Source organism: Panthera tigris, chromosome D2 (genome assembly GCF_018350195.1).
Source record: "Panthera tigris isolate Pti1 chromosome D2, P.tigris_Pti1_mat1.1, whole genome shotgun sequence".
Classification (NCBI taxonomy): Eukaryota; Metazoa; Chordata; class Mammalia; order Carnivora; family Felidae; genus Panthera; species Panthera tigris.
Window position 1 is genome coordinate 70,392,209 of NC_056670.1, and position 15,650 is coordinate 70,407,858.

At 54.7% G+C, this 15,650-nt stretch overlaps 1 protein-coding gene across 3 annotated transcripts in view; it reads right to left on the reverse strand.

Moving 5' to 3' along the window:
* The window catches only part of AFAP1L2 (actin filament associated protein 1 like 2), a 98,077-nt gene that overhangs the window by 21,995 nt on the left and 60,432 nt on the right, over positions 1–15,650 (reverse strand). For all 3 annotated transcript variants that reach the window (XM_042960247.1, XM_042960248.1, XM_042960246.1), the window contains exons 3-5: positions 10,689–10,763; positions 9,022–9,116; positions 2,758–2,848 (exon numbers count right to left, since the gene is read on the reverse strand). In XM_042960247.1, the coding sequence (XP_042816181.1) occupies positions 2,758–2,848; positions 9,022–9,116; positions 10,689–10,763 (261 nt within the window). The remainder of the gene's footprint in view (positions 1–2,757; positions 2,849–9,021; positions 9,117–10,688; positions 10,764–15,650) is intronic.

Below are 15,650 nucleotides of genomic sequence, written 5' to 3' on the forward strand. Positions count from 1 at the left end.
TACTTCCCCACTGGAGGGGTGGGTTCTCAGGAGAGGCCCTGGCCCGACCCAGGACATCTTTCCTCAGCACCTTCTCACCCAGAGATGACCACGTAAGTACTCGTCACCAGTGGGAGGTGCGTAGAAGGCCCCTCTGGCTGGTACTTTTAAGAAGCACGTAGGAATTCTCTGCTGTCTCTTTGCAGAGGATTCTGTGGCCTTAGAGGGTGGCTGAGCCCACACTGGAAGGCGGCTAAACTACCTGGTGAGCAGTGATCCCCACATAGGACAGTTCACGAGAAACAGACGTGTGCTGTGTCACCATAACCGGGAAGGGAGGTTATCTGTTCCAGCAGCGGCCAGGTCCCCCACACGAGACATTACAGGCCAAGTAGCTGATGTCTCGGGCAAGGAGGCCTGACCCTCGTATCTCCTGCACAGGCCATCAGGGCGCTTACTAAGCTGTTGCTCGGAGAGAGGGACCTGCCTCATCAGAGCCGTGTGCGGACAGTGCTGATGAAGCAGGACAAGAGCCCAAGCAACCGCTCTCTTGAAGGAAGTCCGCAAAATGGCTGGTGGCCAGTGAACCAGGGCAGGGGGCAGGGGGCCAGAGGTCACTCCTCCCGGTGTGACCAGCACGTCTCACCGCTCAAACAGGTGCAGGGGACAACAAGCAGGAAGTGAGGGCAGGCCGGCTTTCAAATGCCGGTGACGCCCTCCCTTCACGGCCCGTGTGACCAGTTCTCCCCAGGTCACCCCCGGTCCTTGTCCCGGCACGAGAAGGACAGGCCGTCGGCATTCTTCCTGCGCACCTTGCTGTGTTCACGCTGTCCCCATAGGGACGCCCCGGTCCCGGCTAAGACCAACCTGAATTCACAGTCGAGACACAAACCCCGACAAGCTTGAGCCCACTTGTTGATGACGAGGTGTGTGTCTGCCCCACAGACAGGCCCCCGGGAGCGTCTGGGAGGCAGGCCCCGGCTGGCACGGGCCACACCCCGGAGAGCCAGGCTTGCGAGGCTCAGAGGTGCTCGTCACGGTGAGTCACAGCTTCCTCCTTCCACACGCATGAGGATGGCCGCGCCGCACCGTCGGCTTTGCTCTGGAATCACAGCCCCGCCGGAGACGTGGCAACACCCCACACGCTCAGCGGGTTCAAGCTAAGTGATGTCCGCCCACAAACCAGGAGAATAAAATAACCTCCATCCAAACAGGCCCTCACCTCCCACACAGTTCCTGGGACCGGAGGCAGTAGGTAAAGTGTGGAGAAGGATCCGACGCGGCTCCAAGGGACCCGTCCCATGTGATCTCTGGTCCTGTTCCTTACGGAGCCGACAACACCCCTCTCCAGCCAAGTTCATTCCCACCACCAGGGACCCCTTGCCTCTTGCATCTGCAAACTGCTTTGTGCTCTCAAAGACCTTTCACTTATCAAGGAAAGGAGCAGATTGAAGTAAGAGGGGGGAGCGAGAGGGCCAGAGTCCAGCTGCTCAAGTGAGTAGGCCCATGATACTCTTCCTTCTGGAACTTTTGGGGCCTTTCTGTGCTAGCGAATCCCTAGGCCAAGAGCACTTTTTTTTTTTTTTAAGTTTATTTATTTATTTTGAGAGAGTGAGAGAGAGCATAAGCAGGGGAGAGGCAGAGAGAGAGAGAGAAGGGGACAGAGAATCCCAAGCAGGTTCTGCACTGTCAGCGTGCAGCCCTACGTGGGGCCTGAACTCACAAAACCATGAGATCAGACCCGAGCCAAAACCAAGAGTTGGACACTTAACCAACTGAGCCACCCGGGCGCCTACCCCCTCCAGAGCATTTCTGATCTGAATCTCCCAGAATGAGAACCACTGGCCAAGGCCAGAGGGCTCCAGTGTGAGTCCTGCCCCTATGGCACAGGTCACCTTAATTCCTAAGTTAGGTCAGTCACTAAGTAACCCTCCAAAGGCTTACAGTCTCATCAGAGAGAAGCCAAAGTCCTCACCATGACTGGCTGACTTCTTTACCCTTGTTCCAGCCACACAGGTCTCCTTGCTGTTCCTTAAACATGCTGAGGCCCCCCCCCACCCCCGCCGCCCCGGCCTCAGGGCCTTTGCATGTGCTACATGGTCTGGAAAGTTCTTCCTGGAGGTCTCTGCCTTCCCCACATTCCGTTTCATTCAGGAATCAGCTCCAGGTCATGCTGTCAGAGAGGCCTTCCCTGTTTAAAATAACACCTTCTCCTGCCCCAACCCAGCCCCTATGCTTTCCATCCTAACACTGTATTGTCACCTGACATGTCCCATGTTTATTTGTTGTCTGTCTTCCCTCACAGAATCTAAGGGCTGTGACTCTGGACTGTCCTGAGCTCTGCTGAGCTCCTGACTCCCAAAAGCATGCTTGGCACACAGAGTGAGCACAGTTAACTATCAGGCCAACGGAGAGCCCCAGAAACAGCTCTGGCTCGGCCGGACCACATTCCCGTTGCTTACACGTGTCCCTGGACCGACCCACCTCTCCTCCATCACATTTCTGTGCCAAAGCCAGCACCGTCCAGATGGGAACGGCATCAGACACAGGAAACCAGCTCACCGTGGACCATCCCACGCCTCCTCGCAGGCGGCCTGGGTCTGCTGGGAGCTCTCAGCTCCCCACCAGAGCAGAGGCCCAATGCTCTGTGGCCAGTTCTCAATTCGGGCCACGCTCTCTGGGAACAGCAGCCCAGGCTGCCCGCGGCTTCCAGCACTGGCATCTGTGCAGGAAGTGACTGGACCCCCTCCGAGTCCCAGCCCTGGCCCCGGGGTGTACCGTTGAGTGATGTGTCGTACGGCTCAGCCTCTTCATAGTAACCCTCTGGAGACTCAATCTTGGGGACGGAGAGTTGCTTCCGCTCTGGAATCTGTGGTATGAACAAACAAAATAAACATACTCAGATATGATACACTGAGAACAACTTGGAATTAACCCTCTGGGTGGAAGGAGGGGATTCCAGAAGAAGAAGAAAACCGTCTGGTTGGACTTCAAGTCAGCTGGGAGGGAGAACGTGCAATGCCATGGCTCCCGACAGCCACCACGTCCGCTGGTCTGCTCCCAGAGAAGGGCTGTGGGCGCGTTGCTGAACCCCCCGGAGCCTCAGCTTTCTCCTCTGCAAAATGAGGCTCAAATCCGCCCCCGCCCCAACACACACACAAAATGGCCTTGTGTACGTGATATGGAATGCATACAAACATCCAGATCGTGTCAGGCCGCTGTGGCTTCTAAATAGCATCTACTTTCGAAAACGACAAGGGCTAATCAAGTACACACGGAGGAAGGTGACCTGGTGGGTTCTAAATCCTGAACTGTCACCATAATAAGTCCGACCACTCGGATGGATATTGGGTGGCTCCTGTGTCCCAGCTGCAAGGGAGGCGTCCGGATGTCCCGGAGTCACTCCTGACAAAGACTTCGCCAGGTGGTGGATGTTCAGGGCTCCCGCTCACGTGTACGGTGAGTCATGTCCTCATAGACATGAGGGCATGAGGGCGTGAGGAGCATTTACCACCACCGGGAGGACACGAGCTTTGAGTGGAGTCTCAAAGATGACCCTGAGCTTCTTATGTGGCACGAGCACGACTGGGGAGGAATAAAGACTATACCCAAACGTGCAGAAACGTGGAGCGTGCAATTCTGTACTCCTCCATTATTCTGTACTGTAAATGGTTTGGGAAAGCCCTTGTGCTGGGCATTTGGGGACCTTCGAATGAAAGCAGTAGAAAGGGGTGGGGGGAGACGGAAGGAGGGCGGCCAACGGAAAGACCCCACACGGCCCTGGGAGATGGGCCTCTGGACCTCGGAGGACTCCCTGTCCTGCCGGCAGGAGAAGGGGAGATCTAGAAACCCCTGCCTCTGAAATGAGCTCATGAAAACGAGGGACTTATCGCAGAGATGGCTCCCCAAGTCTTGGCCCCGGAGATGGTGGGAGAGCGGTCAGCCTGGGCCGGGGTCCCCATGGTACGGGACTCGGCATGGGCTGCGAGAGGGTCCACCCCCCGCCTCCTCCAGGGCAGAGCAATGATCCTGCGGCTGCTTCACCAAAAGCAGCATTCCAGAGCCAGGTCCAGTGTGGCCTGGCACCTCATATGGACTCTGGAGTGAATGTAACTTGGTTGCAGTCAGGGCTTTAGGACTCTGTAGATTCAACTGACGGGATGTGATGGCCTCTCCCTCACCTTCCCTCCCTATAAACGAGAATAAACCCAGGGTTGTCTTGAGACAAACCGTGACGGTGTCTCCACAATGCTTAGCCCCGTATCAAACATGAGGAGGCTGTCACCGTCATTGTCTGGGGGCCGTCCACGCCCTGGGGGGGCTGCAGGAGCCGGGTCACCGAATCACCATCCAACAAGCTGAGGCAGGTCTGCACGCAGAGGGTTGGCGAGGCCAGGCCAGAGTGTGGGTCCAACTCTGAATCCTAAATTCATCCGGCCTCACATCAAGAGAGCGGATACAAGATCCAGAGGTAGGCCTCGAGCAGCTTCCAGCACCCCCACGGGTGCAAGAGGCAGAAAGGTACAGAGCATGAAAAGAACAGAACGTGCTCTTTTCCGAAGCAGATCGGCTGCTGCCCTGGGCCCGCAGATGCGGCTGTGAGTGGCACCGGGTCAGGCTCCTTCCCGAGGGCAGGCCAGGCACGCTGCACCCGGTAGCTGCCAGCGGATGACCTTTCGGGTCTGCTGCCACAGCCTGGTGAGTTGTCTCTGCTCGTCTCGGCCATTCCTGGCCCCTTGGTCAGTCTGAGAAAGGGCTGCCCGAGATCCAGCCGTGGTCCTCGAGAGCCAGCTTCCTGGGGTCCGAGGGGAGAGCATCGCCTCCCCTGAGAAGCAGCAAGGTCCCTGCAGATGGGTCCTGGAGCTCATGTTTCCTAAGCTGGCCTGGCCCCCGGCTCCAGCCTCCAAGAAACCCCATCCCCATCAGGTGGTGCTGGGACCCTTCGCACAGGGAGGGGGTGGGTCCCATTTAGAGAGGAGCTCCAAGCATCCAAGATCGAGCTGCAGCCCAGACTCCTGTAATCAGAACAGGAAAATGCGGGGGGGGGGGGGGGGGGGGCGGGGCGGGGAGGGGGACGAACCTTTCTTCAGAAGCCCCTCAGGGGTCATTCTCACCACGTGGGTCCTACTGTCCTATCTGGGGGCGGAGTACTAGGGAGTGTCTCCTGAGAGTCTCCCAAGCCTCTCCCTGTAAAATCCCCTGTAAATGGATCTATGGGGAGAGGCAGGAGAGGGAGGTGGTAGGAATCCAACCTCCAGGGCTGGGGTTTGAAACCTGACATGGCGCACCCCAGCTGTGTGTCCCTGGGCAACTTACTTGACCTTTCTGTGCCTCAGTTCCTCCACTGCAAAATGGGGAGAGTAGAAGTACCTGTCACATGGGGCCACTGTAAGGATTAAACTGTGCCCAGCACTATTATCCAATACATATGCATTTTTACCAACCTAAAAAATACAAACGTATCAGTGAAGAGAGAAAAGTTGTCAGCATACACGTTCAACAGAGGAAGAACGGCCATATCCTAAGGAGACAGAGGAGACGTCTGGGGTTGCCCAGGCTTACGCCCAAGCTCAGCCCTCATTAAAGAAGATGGTCCCTGCCCTCAAGGCTGCTGGGGCAAAATATAAGCCCTTGAGTCAAGTTACAGGTTAAAATGATTTGCACAAAAATTCAGAAGAGAGTCACATAATTACACAAGTATAATGACCCGTTTTCTGAAGTCAGAGGAGCAAGGGAGGCTGATTTCTCAGGGGAAGAATAGAGAATGAAAATAAAGGGATAAAGATAAGGGACCGTTAAAGTTCATCATCATCATCATTGTGATGGTGCAGGCTTTAGACACTAAACTCAGGCGCAGAAGAGAGGTGACTTCACAACCTTCAGAAGGCTCTGAGAATTCACAAGAAGGGACAGGAAAGAAAGCCACCCGGCTCAGCCGGATTTGCCAGAGGTCTACAAACTTCTCTGTAAAAGGCCAATAATACATTCCTAACGGATCGGCAGGTCACTTGAGGGTCGCTGATCTCAGCTGTTCAACTCTGCCGTCGCAGAGCGAAAGCATCCAGAGATAATACATAACTGAGAAGCGTGGCTATGTTCCAATAAAACTTTATTTACAGTAGCAGGTGGCTGTGGATTTGGCCTGGGGGCCAGAGTCTGCCAGTCCTGATTTAGAGTAGACACGAGAGCTGAACGTGAGCAGGGGCCCGGATGAGCTGAGGCGTCGGTCTCTGTGCTGATGAGCAACCTGCCCCAGCGGGCACTGTCGAACATTCCCGGGACAGGACTAGCAGATCCGGCCAGCCCCGGCTCCCCAGACCGACCGTGGCAACGTCCTTGTGTGGAGTAAGCTGCTTCCCCCGTAGAGTAACCCACTTAAGACCAGCGCCAATGCATGCTCAGGCCTCAAAGGGTGGCTGGGGTAGGGATGGCTGTGCTGGCCGGGAGCATCAACGAGGCCAGCACACGCTTCTCCTACGGTGACCGCAGCACCTGGCTGGGCGCACAGCAGCGGGAAGTGCCACGGCTGCCTGAGTCACTGGCCGCACCCACGAGGTGGCCCCGGACCCCTGGCTGCCTTTTCCCTTGCTATCCACGGACTCTGCGGGGGTGGAGGGGGGGACCCAGGCCACCAGAGAGGGAATCAGGGCGTCCTGAGCCTGCGACAGAGGCCACGCTCCCGGCCCAGCCACAGGCACTGAGGACCACAGGCAGACGTCCCGCCTCTGTCTCAGCCATCGGCAAGCCTGCGGGACTTGCCGCAGCTGTTGGGACGAGTGCGGCCTGACTAGTTTCTCCCAACAACCTGGTCCCAGACCCTGCGTCTCCCGGCCCACCGCCGTGTCTGCAAGGCACAGATTTCCAGAACAAGGCAGCACCACCCAGTACTTGCCTGTGAGGCTCTGACTGCTGACAGCCTCTCCCACCCGGTGTTGGGCCACAGACTGCTGCCCCAAGAATGGCAGAGCCCAAGGCCCTGGCCAGAGTCGGGCGCTGAATTCCGGAGAGGAAAGTTCCAGCGCCAAGCAGCCACCTCCCCTCCCCCCACCCGGCGAGCAGTGCCTGGAGCACCCCAGAATACCACCGCATCTCCCACTGGTTAGACTGGCGGCAGCCGGTCAGGAGCAGAGGCCCCCCTTCTCCCGAGCACTGTGGCGGAAAGTGAGGAGAGCCCGCAGCTGGAAGGACCAGAGACTACAGCCTCACTCTGCTGGAAAGACGAGCTTAAGTCAGGCGGGCCTGCAGAGTGGCCTGGAAACCAAGAACCCGCATTCAGGTCTTGGCCCCGCTACCTCCCAGAGGTGGGCCCTTGGCCGATTACTTTAACTGAGCCTCTGTTTCTTCATAGGAAAACAGTGACCAAAAATACGCATCTGTAGATGGATGGTGGGGAGGCCCCAGTTTGTGTCCATCAGGGCGCCAACGGCCCAGGTGTGGCAGTCACCCACTTCGCAGCATAGTGGGGACAGCAGGGACTCAGGCTCAGGCCATCAAGTCTCACTCAGCCTGAGATGAAGAGTCCCTGCCAGTTGGTGACGGGGTGGGGGGCAGGGGGGTGCTTCATGTACAGGGAGACTGACCCAGGTATTCCGGACATCCTCAGGAAGGCACGAATGGAGAGGGCCAGGCTGCGGTCCGGACGCCCTTAGCGGTGACCTGAGCCCACAGATCTGTCCCTGGATAGCACCCTGGGAGCTCAGTGACCATGGGAGTCACACAGCTTCCTGCTGGCACTGAACCCAGGACCCCACTGTCCCCCAAACCCTTCCCACTTCTTGACCCCAGGACCCTGCTACACATAGAAATCCTTCCCGTTTCTCACCTCACACCTCTCTAGAAAGCCTCCCTGACCAGGCCCTAGACAGGGAAGAACTTGGGTTCAAACTCTGGCTCCACCATTTCTGTGTGTGGGACGTTCAGACGCTATTAACCTGCAAATTCTTGGTTTCCTCACCCGTAAGATATGAACACCGCTACTTAACCTCCCTGAACACCAACGCAGTGTGCCACGCATAGCCTTAACCCATCAAATAAGACAATCTCAGGAGACAGAGATTCACATTCTTTTAAACACCGGGAAACAGAGGGCCAGAGAGCTTAAACAACTTGCTCGAGACCGAAGAGCCAGTACCTGGTAGAGCTGGGATCTGAACCCAGGTCTGTAGGATTCCATGATTCATTCCACTCATTCATGTGGCCTACTGTGTGCATATGCCGGGCAGGAAGCAATAAATGAGAGACACTGTCCCTGTCCTACGAAGCTTACGTCTGGTCGGGGAGGCAAATAGTACAAAGATCACTTCAGTGGTGGCAAGGGCCACGGAGGGGCAATTGGCCCTGGGGTAGACGGTGACTGGGGTGGGACAGAGTTGGGGTGCCTCATGCAGCAGGTCGGGGCAAGTCTGTCTGTGAATGTCTGGGAGATGAGAAGGCAGCCACTGGACAGCCAGGATCCAGACAGTACAAAGTCCCTGAGGCAGCACTGAGCCTGTGGTATAATCCAACGGCAGAAGGGAGACCCGTGAACAGCAGGTGCAACGGGGCTGGAGATGCAGCTGGGCCAGGCTGTGTAGACCGTGTAGGCCGTGGGGCCGGGCTAAGGAACACGGATGTTTTTTGCCTAAGCTCAGTGAAAGCGTTTGGCCGGTCTGAGGCAGGAAGTGCAAGGCGATATGATTTACATTTCCAAAAGTTCGCTGTGGCCTGAGCCGGTGACCACAGCTCTACAGGGCCCCACTCACATGGTGCTGGGCAGAGCCCGGTGGAGCCTCAAACACTTGGTGGCATCCAATAAAGGCAACCCGCTGCATCTCCCACTCCCTTTACCCTTAGCGTCCTGAGTACCGTGGCCCGGGGCAAATGATGCCACCCGCAGGCAGGCGTGCTTTTGTTCTGTCTCTGTCTCCCAGTGCCTCGCCCCATGTCCTGCACACAGTAGGCGCTCAGAAAACACCAGATGTTTGGTGAACTGACCCCTGTGAGAGCAACTGGAAGTTCATGGGGCCCCAGTCAGGAAATCAGGGGTGTTGGACAAACACTTACGATCTTGGGTGGCGGGAGGTCTGGAAGGCTCTTCTGAGGGGCCAGGGAGTGCTGGCCAGGCTCCCCGTTGGGCAGTGGGTTCTGCTCCTCAGGTGCTGTGGGCGGCAAGCAGGGGGAGGCTTCAGTGAGGGGTGCCCAGTGTCATAGCAGGTGCGTTATCCGGGAATGTCTGGTCACATGTGCCATGAGATCTATTTGAGCAGGTGCTAATTACCCACGAGGAGCTCCCGGCAGCCAATGTTGTTGTTTTCCTTCAAGAATAGGGTGCAGTGGTGTCCCAGCCATGGGCAGATTCCTCAGAAGGAACTGGTTTGGGGCTTCTGGCAGCCTCCACACCCTCTCTACTACCTGCCCTGTGCCAAAAATGGCCTAGCCACAGAGATTTAGCCAGTCGAGAAGCTGCCCTGTGGTCATTATGCGGAGCAGCTCTCAGCACCAACCCTGTGATTATGGCTCTTTCCACCCCAGTTTCCCCAGAAGGCAAATGACCCTGGGCACTGTGGCAGCCTGCGTGTGGATAATTTCTGCTGAGCCCCGGGCTTGGCGGTGAAAACATGAGGCGGAAAAGCCACAGTGGAGAACTTGGCCACCAACTGTGTGTGCTTTTAAGGATAAGGATCCAAGGGCCCTTCTGAGCCTGGCCATTTCAGCCAGGGGCCCAGCTAAGTCCAGGACAGGCAGGCTCAGGCAGATCTGACCTCGGGGCTTTGGTGGCTGGCACCTTGAAGCCAAACCTTTAACCGGACTGAATGCTTTGGAGCACTGCGTCCCGACCTCTTGCTAAGCCTCTGCATTTCAGTCACAGGCTTGGGAGTTGGGGGACGGGGCTTTTAATCTCCTCTCCTCTGCAACGAGGCAGCTCTACAAACCTCTGGACCTCCCTAGGGTCCTGCCAGACCCACTCCTCAAGGTTTTCAGAGCAAAGGAGAGAGCAGAAGAGTAAGATACCATGGAAGACATACTATGGCCTTCCAATGTAAGATATAAAGTTCTGCCAAGAGAGCACCTTTGAGCAAAACTTTTGAATGTTAAGGCAGCTGCAGACATCAGCATTTCCATCCTCTACCATCCCCCCCCTCCCACATCAAGTCCAGACTGCGGGGCACCTGGGAGGTTGAGTCGGTTAAGCGACCAACTCTTGGTTTCGGCTCAAGTCCTGATCTCACGACTCATGAGTTTGAGCCCTGCATCGGGCTCCATGCTGACGGTGCCTGCCTGGGATCCTCTGTCTCCCTCTCTCTCTGCCACCCCCCCACTCACTCTCTCTGTCTCTCTCAAAAAGAAATAAACTAACATTAAAACCAATCTGGACTTTTATCAAAGATATAAAGCTGGGGTGTGGAATCAGCACCAAGGCTGCTTTCCTAGAGCATCGGACTGTGACTTCCTGTTTCTTGGGATGCTGTTGGGGAAAAGCTGAGAGACTTCAGGGGCCAGATTCTTTGTCCACGAATGGGACATGGGACCTTTAAGATTCAAGGAGGTGGCCTGATGAAATATCCCAAAATACATCAACCCAAAATACCATCAACTAAAATGTGACTGCCAGAAATAACTCCACTGGGCTGTCTGGTGCTGGCTGGGAGGAAGGAGGGGCGGGACGGGACCACAGCTTGTGCGCCCCCCTCCCGGAAGCTGGCCGCACCACCAGTGGGCTTAGCCTGTACCTTTGTCTTGGGACTCCGCATTCTGTGGCCTGTTGACGGTCACTTTGTTCATATAAATGTACTCCTCATCGGAACCTGCAGCAGGAGGGTAGAAGACAAAGGTTTCATGTGATTCCACGGTGGGAAATGGCTTCTGGAGAGAAAGAGCGTCCCCCGAGAGACACTGTCATTAGCCTGGGTTCCAGGAAAAGCATACAACATTCCGAGTTGATTGAAAGAGTCCATTATAGAGTTGACAGATTTCCAAAAACAGAAAGGCCAAGTTGCTGACTGTTAGGTTTTCAGCCTGGGGGTGGGGTGGTGGGGGTGGGGGAGGGAAAAGATGGGTCCAGAAAGATCGCTTCAGGAATAAAAGTCTGAAGTGCAAGGGTACCCGCACCGCAAAGATCTGCCCCGTATTTCACCAGGCAGATTTCTCTGGGTTTCCTAGCATTTCATTTAAACTAAAAAATATTTCATATCCATCATTCTCACTCTAGTCTGGGTAACTCGTATGGGCTCATCAGAGTGATGTCTTTGTAAGACAGGGCACATTGAGGATCTGAACATTTAGCTCGCAGGCCTCTAGGTGGGGTACCAATGTGGGGCCCTGAGACCCCCAAATCGCGAGCTCTGGGTTTGGAGGGGTGGGTGTGCTGGGAATTGAAAGTGGAGCCCTGCCAGGCACCTGCCCTACCCTGTAGATTGTACCCTGCAACAGCTCGGCCCTTCCCTCTTTTCAAATCACTTCTGTGTAGGCGACCTTCCCAGTGCCTGTCTGGACAGAGAAATGTCAGTCTCCTGACACCTGCTTAGTTTCTTGTGCCCCGAAGACCCTTTCTTCAGAAGACTGCACAGGAAGCTCATTCTAGTGCTTCTCCTCTTAGAATTCCACCTGCATTTCTCTTTTGCCCCTTAATTTGCATTTCCTAGAAACCCGTGGCTCCGGTAGTTGGAGACGGCGTTACCCAGCCAAGGGACCCAATTCAAACCCCTGGCGAAGGAGGCAGTTCCGTGTCAGATCCGCCCAGCCTCCAGCCAAGAGGCCTGTGAAAACCCAGAGGAACATGGGGAGGATACAGCCAGCGGGGTCTTTTGCCATCAGCCTGCCGGGTCGCCATCCCGGTGCCCAGCCCTGCCAGGACCCGTCAGCAACATCACCCCCCACCGTGGCAGGTTATGGGAGGGCACTATGAGATCTAAAAGTAGTCAGCCACAACCAGTATACTTCCACTGACTGCGACCCAGAGGGGCCGGGTCAGGACCTTTTCCAGAGAAAAGCACCCAAGAAGAGTGTTCTGCAGGGGCAGGCGGCAAAGCTCTGCCGTGAATGGTGCCATTCTGAGCAACGCAGCTAACGCGTGTGCCTTGGTTTTCTTGTCTGCTTGGGATACTATGGAAAACGACTGTGATAAATATCACTTGTTTTTACCTAACTCTGAACGCTTCCAAGAGTACAAAACTCTAATATTAGGGAACTTGAAAAAGTGAGCCCTATAACTAACAAAGATTACACATGACAAGCCTAGGGGCACCCGGGTGGCTTGGTTGGTTAAGAATCTGACTGCGGCTCAGGTCATGATCTCGCAGTTCGTGAGTTCGAGCCCCGTGTGGGGCTCTGTGCTGACAGCATAGAGCCTGCTTGGAATTCTCTCTCTGCCCCTCTCCCACTCACATGGATTTGTCCATTCTCTCTCTCTCAAAATGGATCAATAAACTTAAAAAAAAATCAAAATAAATGAATTACTAGAGAGTGTGTAAACTGGCACAGCCGTTTTGGAAGCAATTTTAGAGGATAATTTAAAGTGTTCGTATTCTTGGGGCACCTGGGTGGCTCTGTCAGTTAAGCATCCAACTCTTGGTTTCAGCTCAGGTCGTGATCTCACAGTTCATAAGTTTGAGCCCCAAGTTGGGCTCTGTACTGAACAGTGCAGAGCTTGCTTGGGATTCTCTCTTTCCCTCCCCTCTCTCTCTCTCAAAATAAATAAACTTAAAAAAAATAGTGTTCATATTTTTTTCCTTAAAGTGTTCATATTCTTTAACCCAGCATTTTTCCACTGCCAAAAATTTGTCCTGTAGATACACTCTAGCACGTAAACAAAATCTGACTTGAGGATGTTCACTGCAATATTGTAGAAGTTTTTTTTTGTTTTTTTTTTTTAAATTATGAAATGTAAATGTCACTAATGGGAGGCTGGTTGACCATCACTGTTCATCTATCAGTGGACACCTACCCAACTGTGAAAAATGACAAAGCAGCTCTATGTCTGCTGTTTACAAAGATATCCAAGACTTACAGTTAAAGGATCATGTTTCAGAATAGCAAAAAGAGAAAAAGTATGTGAACTGTCAGCACATGGAAATGTGCACAGGCAACGATTCTAAGTATAAAAATAACGTAAAGCAGAATACAGAGGCAAACCACAACTACATAAAAAAATTCAGATGACGCTGGTAACGATCAAAATAGGAATCGAAAGAATGTAAATAGCTAAATGTTCATTTTATGTTCATTCCTTTTTTCTTACTGTTGACTAAGCCCACACTCCTGTAAAAAAAAAAAAAAAAAAAAAAAAAGGCAAGATATTGCTGTCATTGTTTTAACTGTTAGATTCTGGGCAGGTGCTTTCTCCGCAAGATCGTGACTTGTGCACTGCAGAGAAAACTCGCACCGGCCTCTTCCTGAGGCCGCGTCTCCTCCCCTGGGCACTCTGCTGTGAGCCATGGTTGGCTATGGTTTGATGTTCCAGGGTTGCCAATCCAGGACCATCCAGGTAGGTAAGTAAGAGGCTCCCAGGACTGTCTGCAATCCTAGGAAACGCCCGGTGAAGTTGGCCCTGGAACGGGAGACTGCTGAGCTGTCCCATGTCTGGGAGGCAGTAGCCTTGGGTTGGAGAACTTCCTATCATTCCCTCATTCATTTGCAGAAGTGCGCTGAGCACCCGCACCGTGCTAAGTGCTGGGGACACAGCACAGAGTGAAATAGAAGACACTGTCCCTCTCTTTATGAGCCCAACAATGGAGAAGGGAATAGACCCTAATGGGATAGTCAACACAAGCATGTGGGAAATGACATCAGCATAGGTAGGGCTGGAAAGGACAGCTGACTGTGCTCTGAGGAAGTGTGTAACTTGTGGGAAATGACCCCTGTGGCAGGGGGTAGTCTCTCCCAGAGAACTGGGTGGGGGTAGAGGGGAGGCACACGGACCCTCTTTGCTACCGTCGGACAGATAGAACATTGGCAGCTCTTCCTATCAGAGGAGCAGCCCCCAAACTCTCCCAGAGTCTCCGAGGAGGGCACTGAGGGACCCATGACACTCTCGGGTGAAGGCAGGAATGAACAGCAGGCTCCTGATAAACAAACTTCATTCCCTGCCGTGACCTCACCATCCAGATAAAAGGCAAAGAGAGTAGAAAATTCTTGTTACAGTCATACAGTAAAAGATCAGAAAACCCAAATAGACAACTTGAAAAGTGTAAACACTCTCTCTCTCTCTCACACTCCGTCCAAAATGTGTGGGAGTAAACAACAGCTCAGCCAGTGTAGACCACAGACTATCTCAAAATGATCAGCCTGCCTCCACCTACAAGTCTCATCAAGCTGAGCTCATTTTCTGGAACATACACAGCAAGACATGCCCGGGAGGCTGAGAAGGGAGACAGATGCTTTGATTTCAGGGGGGCTTTGGATTCTGTCCTGCGTAGCACAATTACTGTGGTGCAGATGAATCTGGAACGTGGGACAAGGAGGGGAGCAGAGCGGTTTGGTCCCTCTGCCCGGTCCCAAGCCCTGGTTCGGTCACTCACGGCCATGTGCCTTGAAGAAGGGACTCTCCGAGCCTCGGTTCCCTCGTTGAGAAGATGAGGACAACAACTCTCTCCCTGACCCGGGATGGGGACTGGGTGGCACAATCCATGTCATTTCATACATTAAGCACCGTGGTGGGGCAGAGCACGTGCACGGCAGACGTCAGCGGCTGTTATAATCACTCTGCTAGCCGAGAGAGCGCACAGACGACCAGAATGGATCTCAGCCTCGAGAGCAGGAGCGGGGAGTGGCGGCCACAGGTCCCCGTAAGGCCGTGCGCACGCTTCCGGTGGTCTGAGCGGTGCTCTGTGGGCAATTCACACTGGGCGCCTCCTGACCGGTCTCAGCAGCCCCGGCGGCCCTGCGAGCTGCAGAGACCAAGGGCAGGGGGAAGGTCTGACTCTATCAGAGCAGAGCACACAAACACCTGGGGTGAAACAAAGGTCAACCTAGAGGAAGCTACACAGCACATTAAGCCACAAAGGGACCCCACCCAGGGGGCCCTGATAGAGCGATGAGAACCAAGAACCACTTGGTTCTTGGGACCAAGAAGAGGACCAGGATGATGGTGAGAGCCCGTCACAGAGGCGTCTTCCCATTCCCAACGGAGGTATCGTCTATCATTAGACACGCTCAGGTCAGAGCACATCTCGACAGTCTGGGCAGTGTGCTTCTTCAAGGTTTGCATCGACGGCTCCTGCCGCGGGGTGACTCATCTCTAACTCGCCGGCTTTGTAATGTGGATTTCCCACCTACCACCTTTGATGTGCCGCTCGCCAGCACTCACGCAGGCCAGCCGACACTAGCCACGGAGCCAGGAGGAGCCTGGGAACCAAGGGTGGCCTGGAGAGTGGCAAAGGCCACACATGGGGCTCCGGGAACACACCTCTCCTGGAAGGCGAAGAGAGCTGGGGCATGCCGGCAAAAGAGAAGGCTGCCGGGCCTACGGCCACATGCCTCAGTTTTATGACTTCTCTCCCACTCAGAGCATGAAAGCCGGTTTCCACAGGGAACAAAGAAAAGGAAAAGCGACCCTGAGACGTAACCTGGCGGATCCAGGTTGGACATATGGGAGAACTTCCTGACGGTGATGGCTGTAAAGGGTGCACTTCCCTTCTCCGGGGGGGTGGGGGGTGGATTTGGGCTGCTTCCTGCCCCGAGGCAGACGGTCCCTT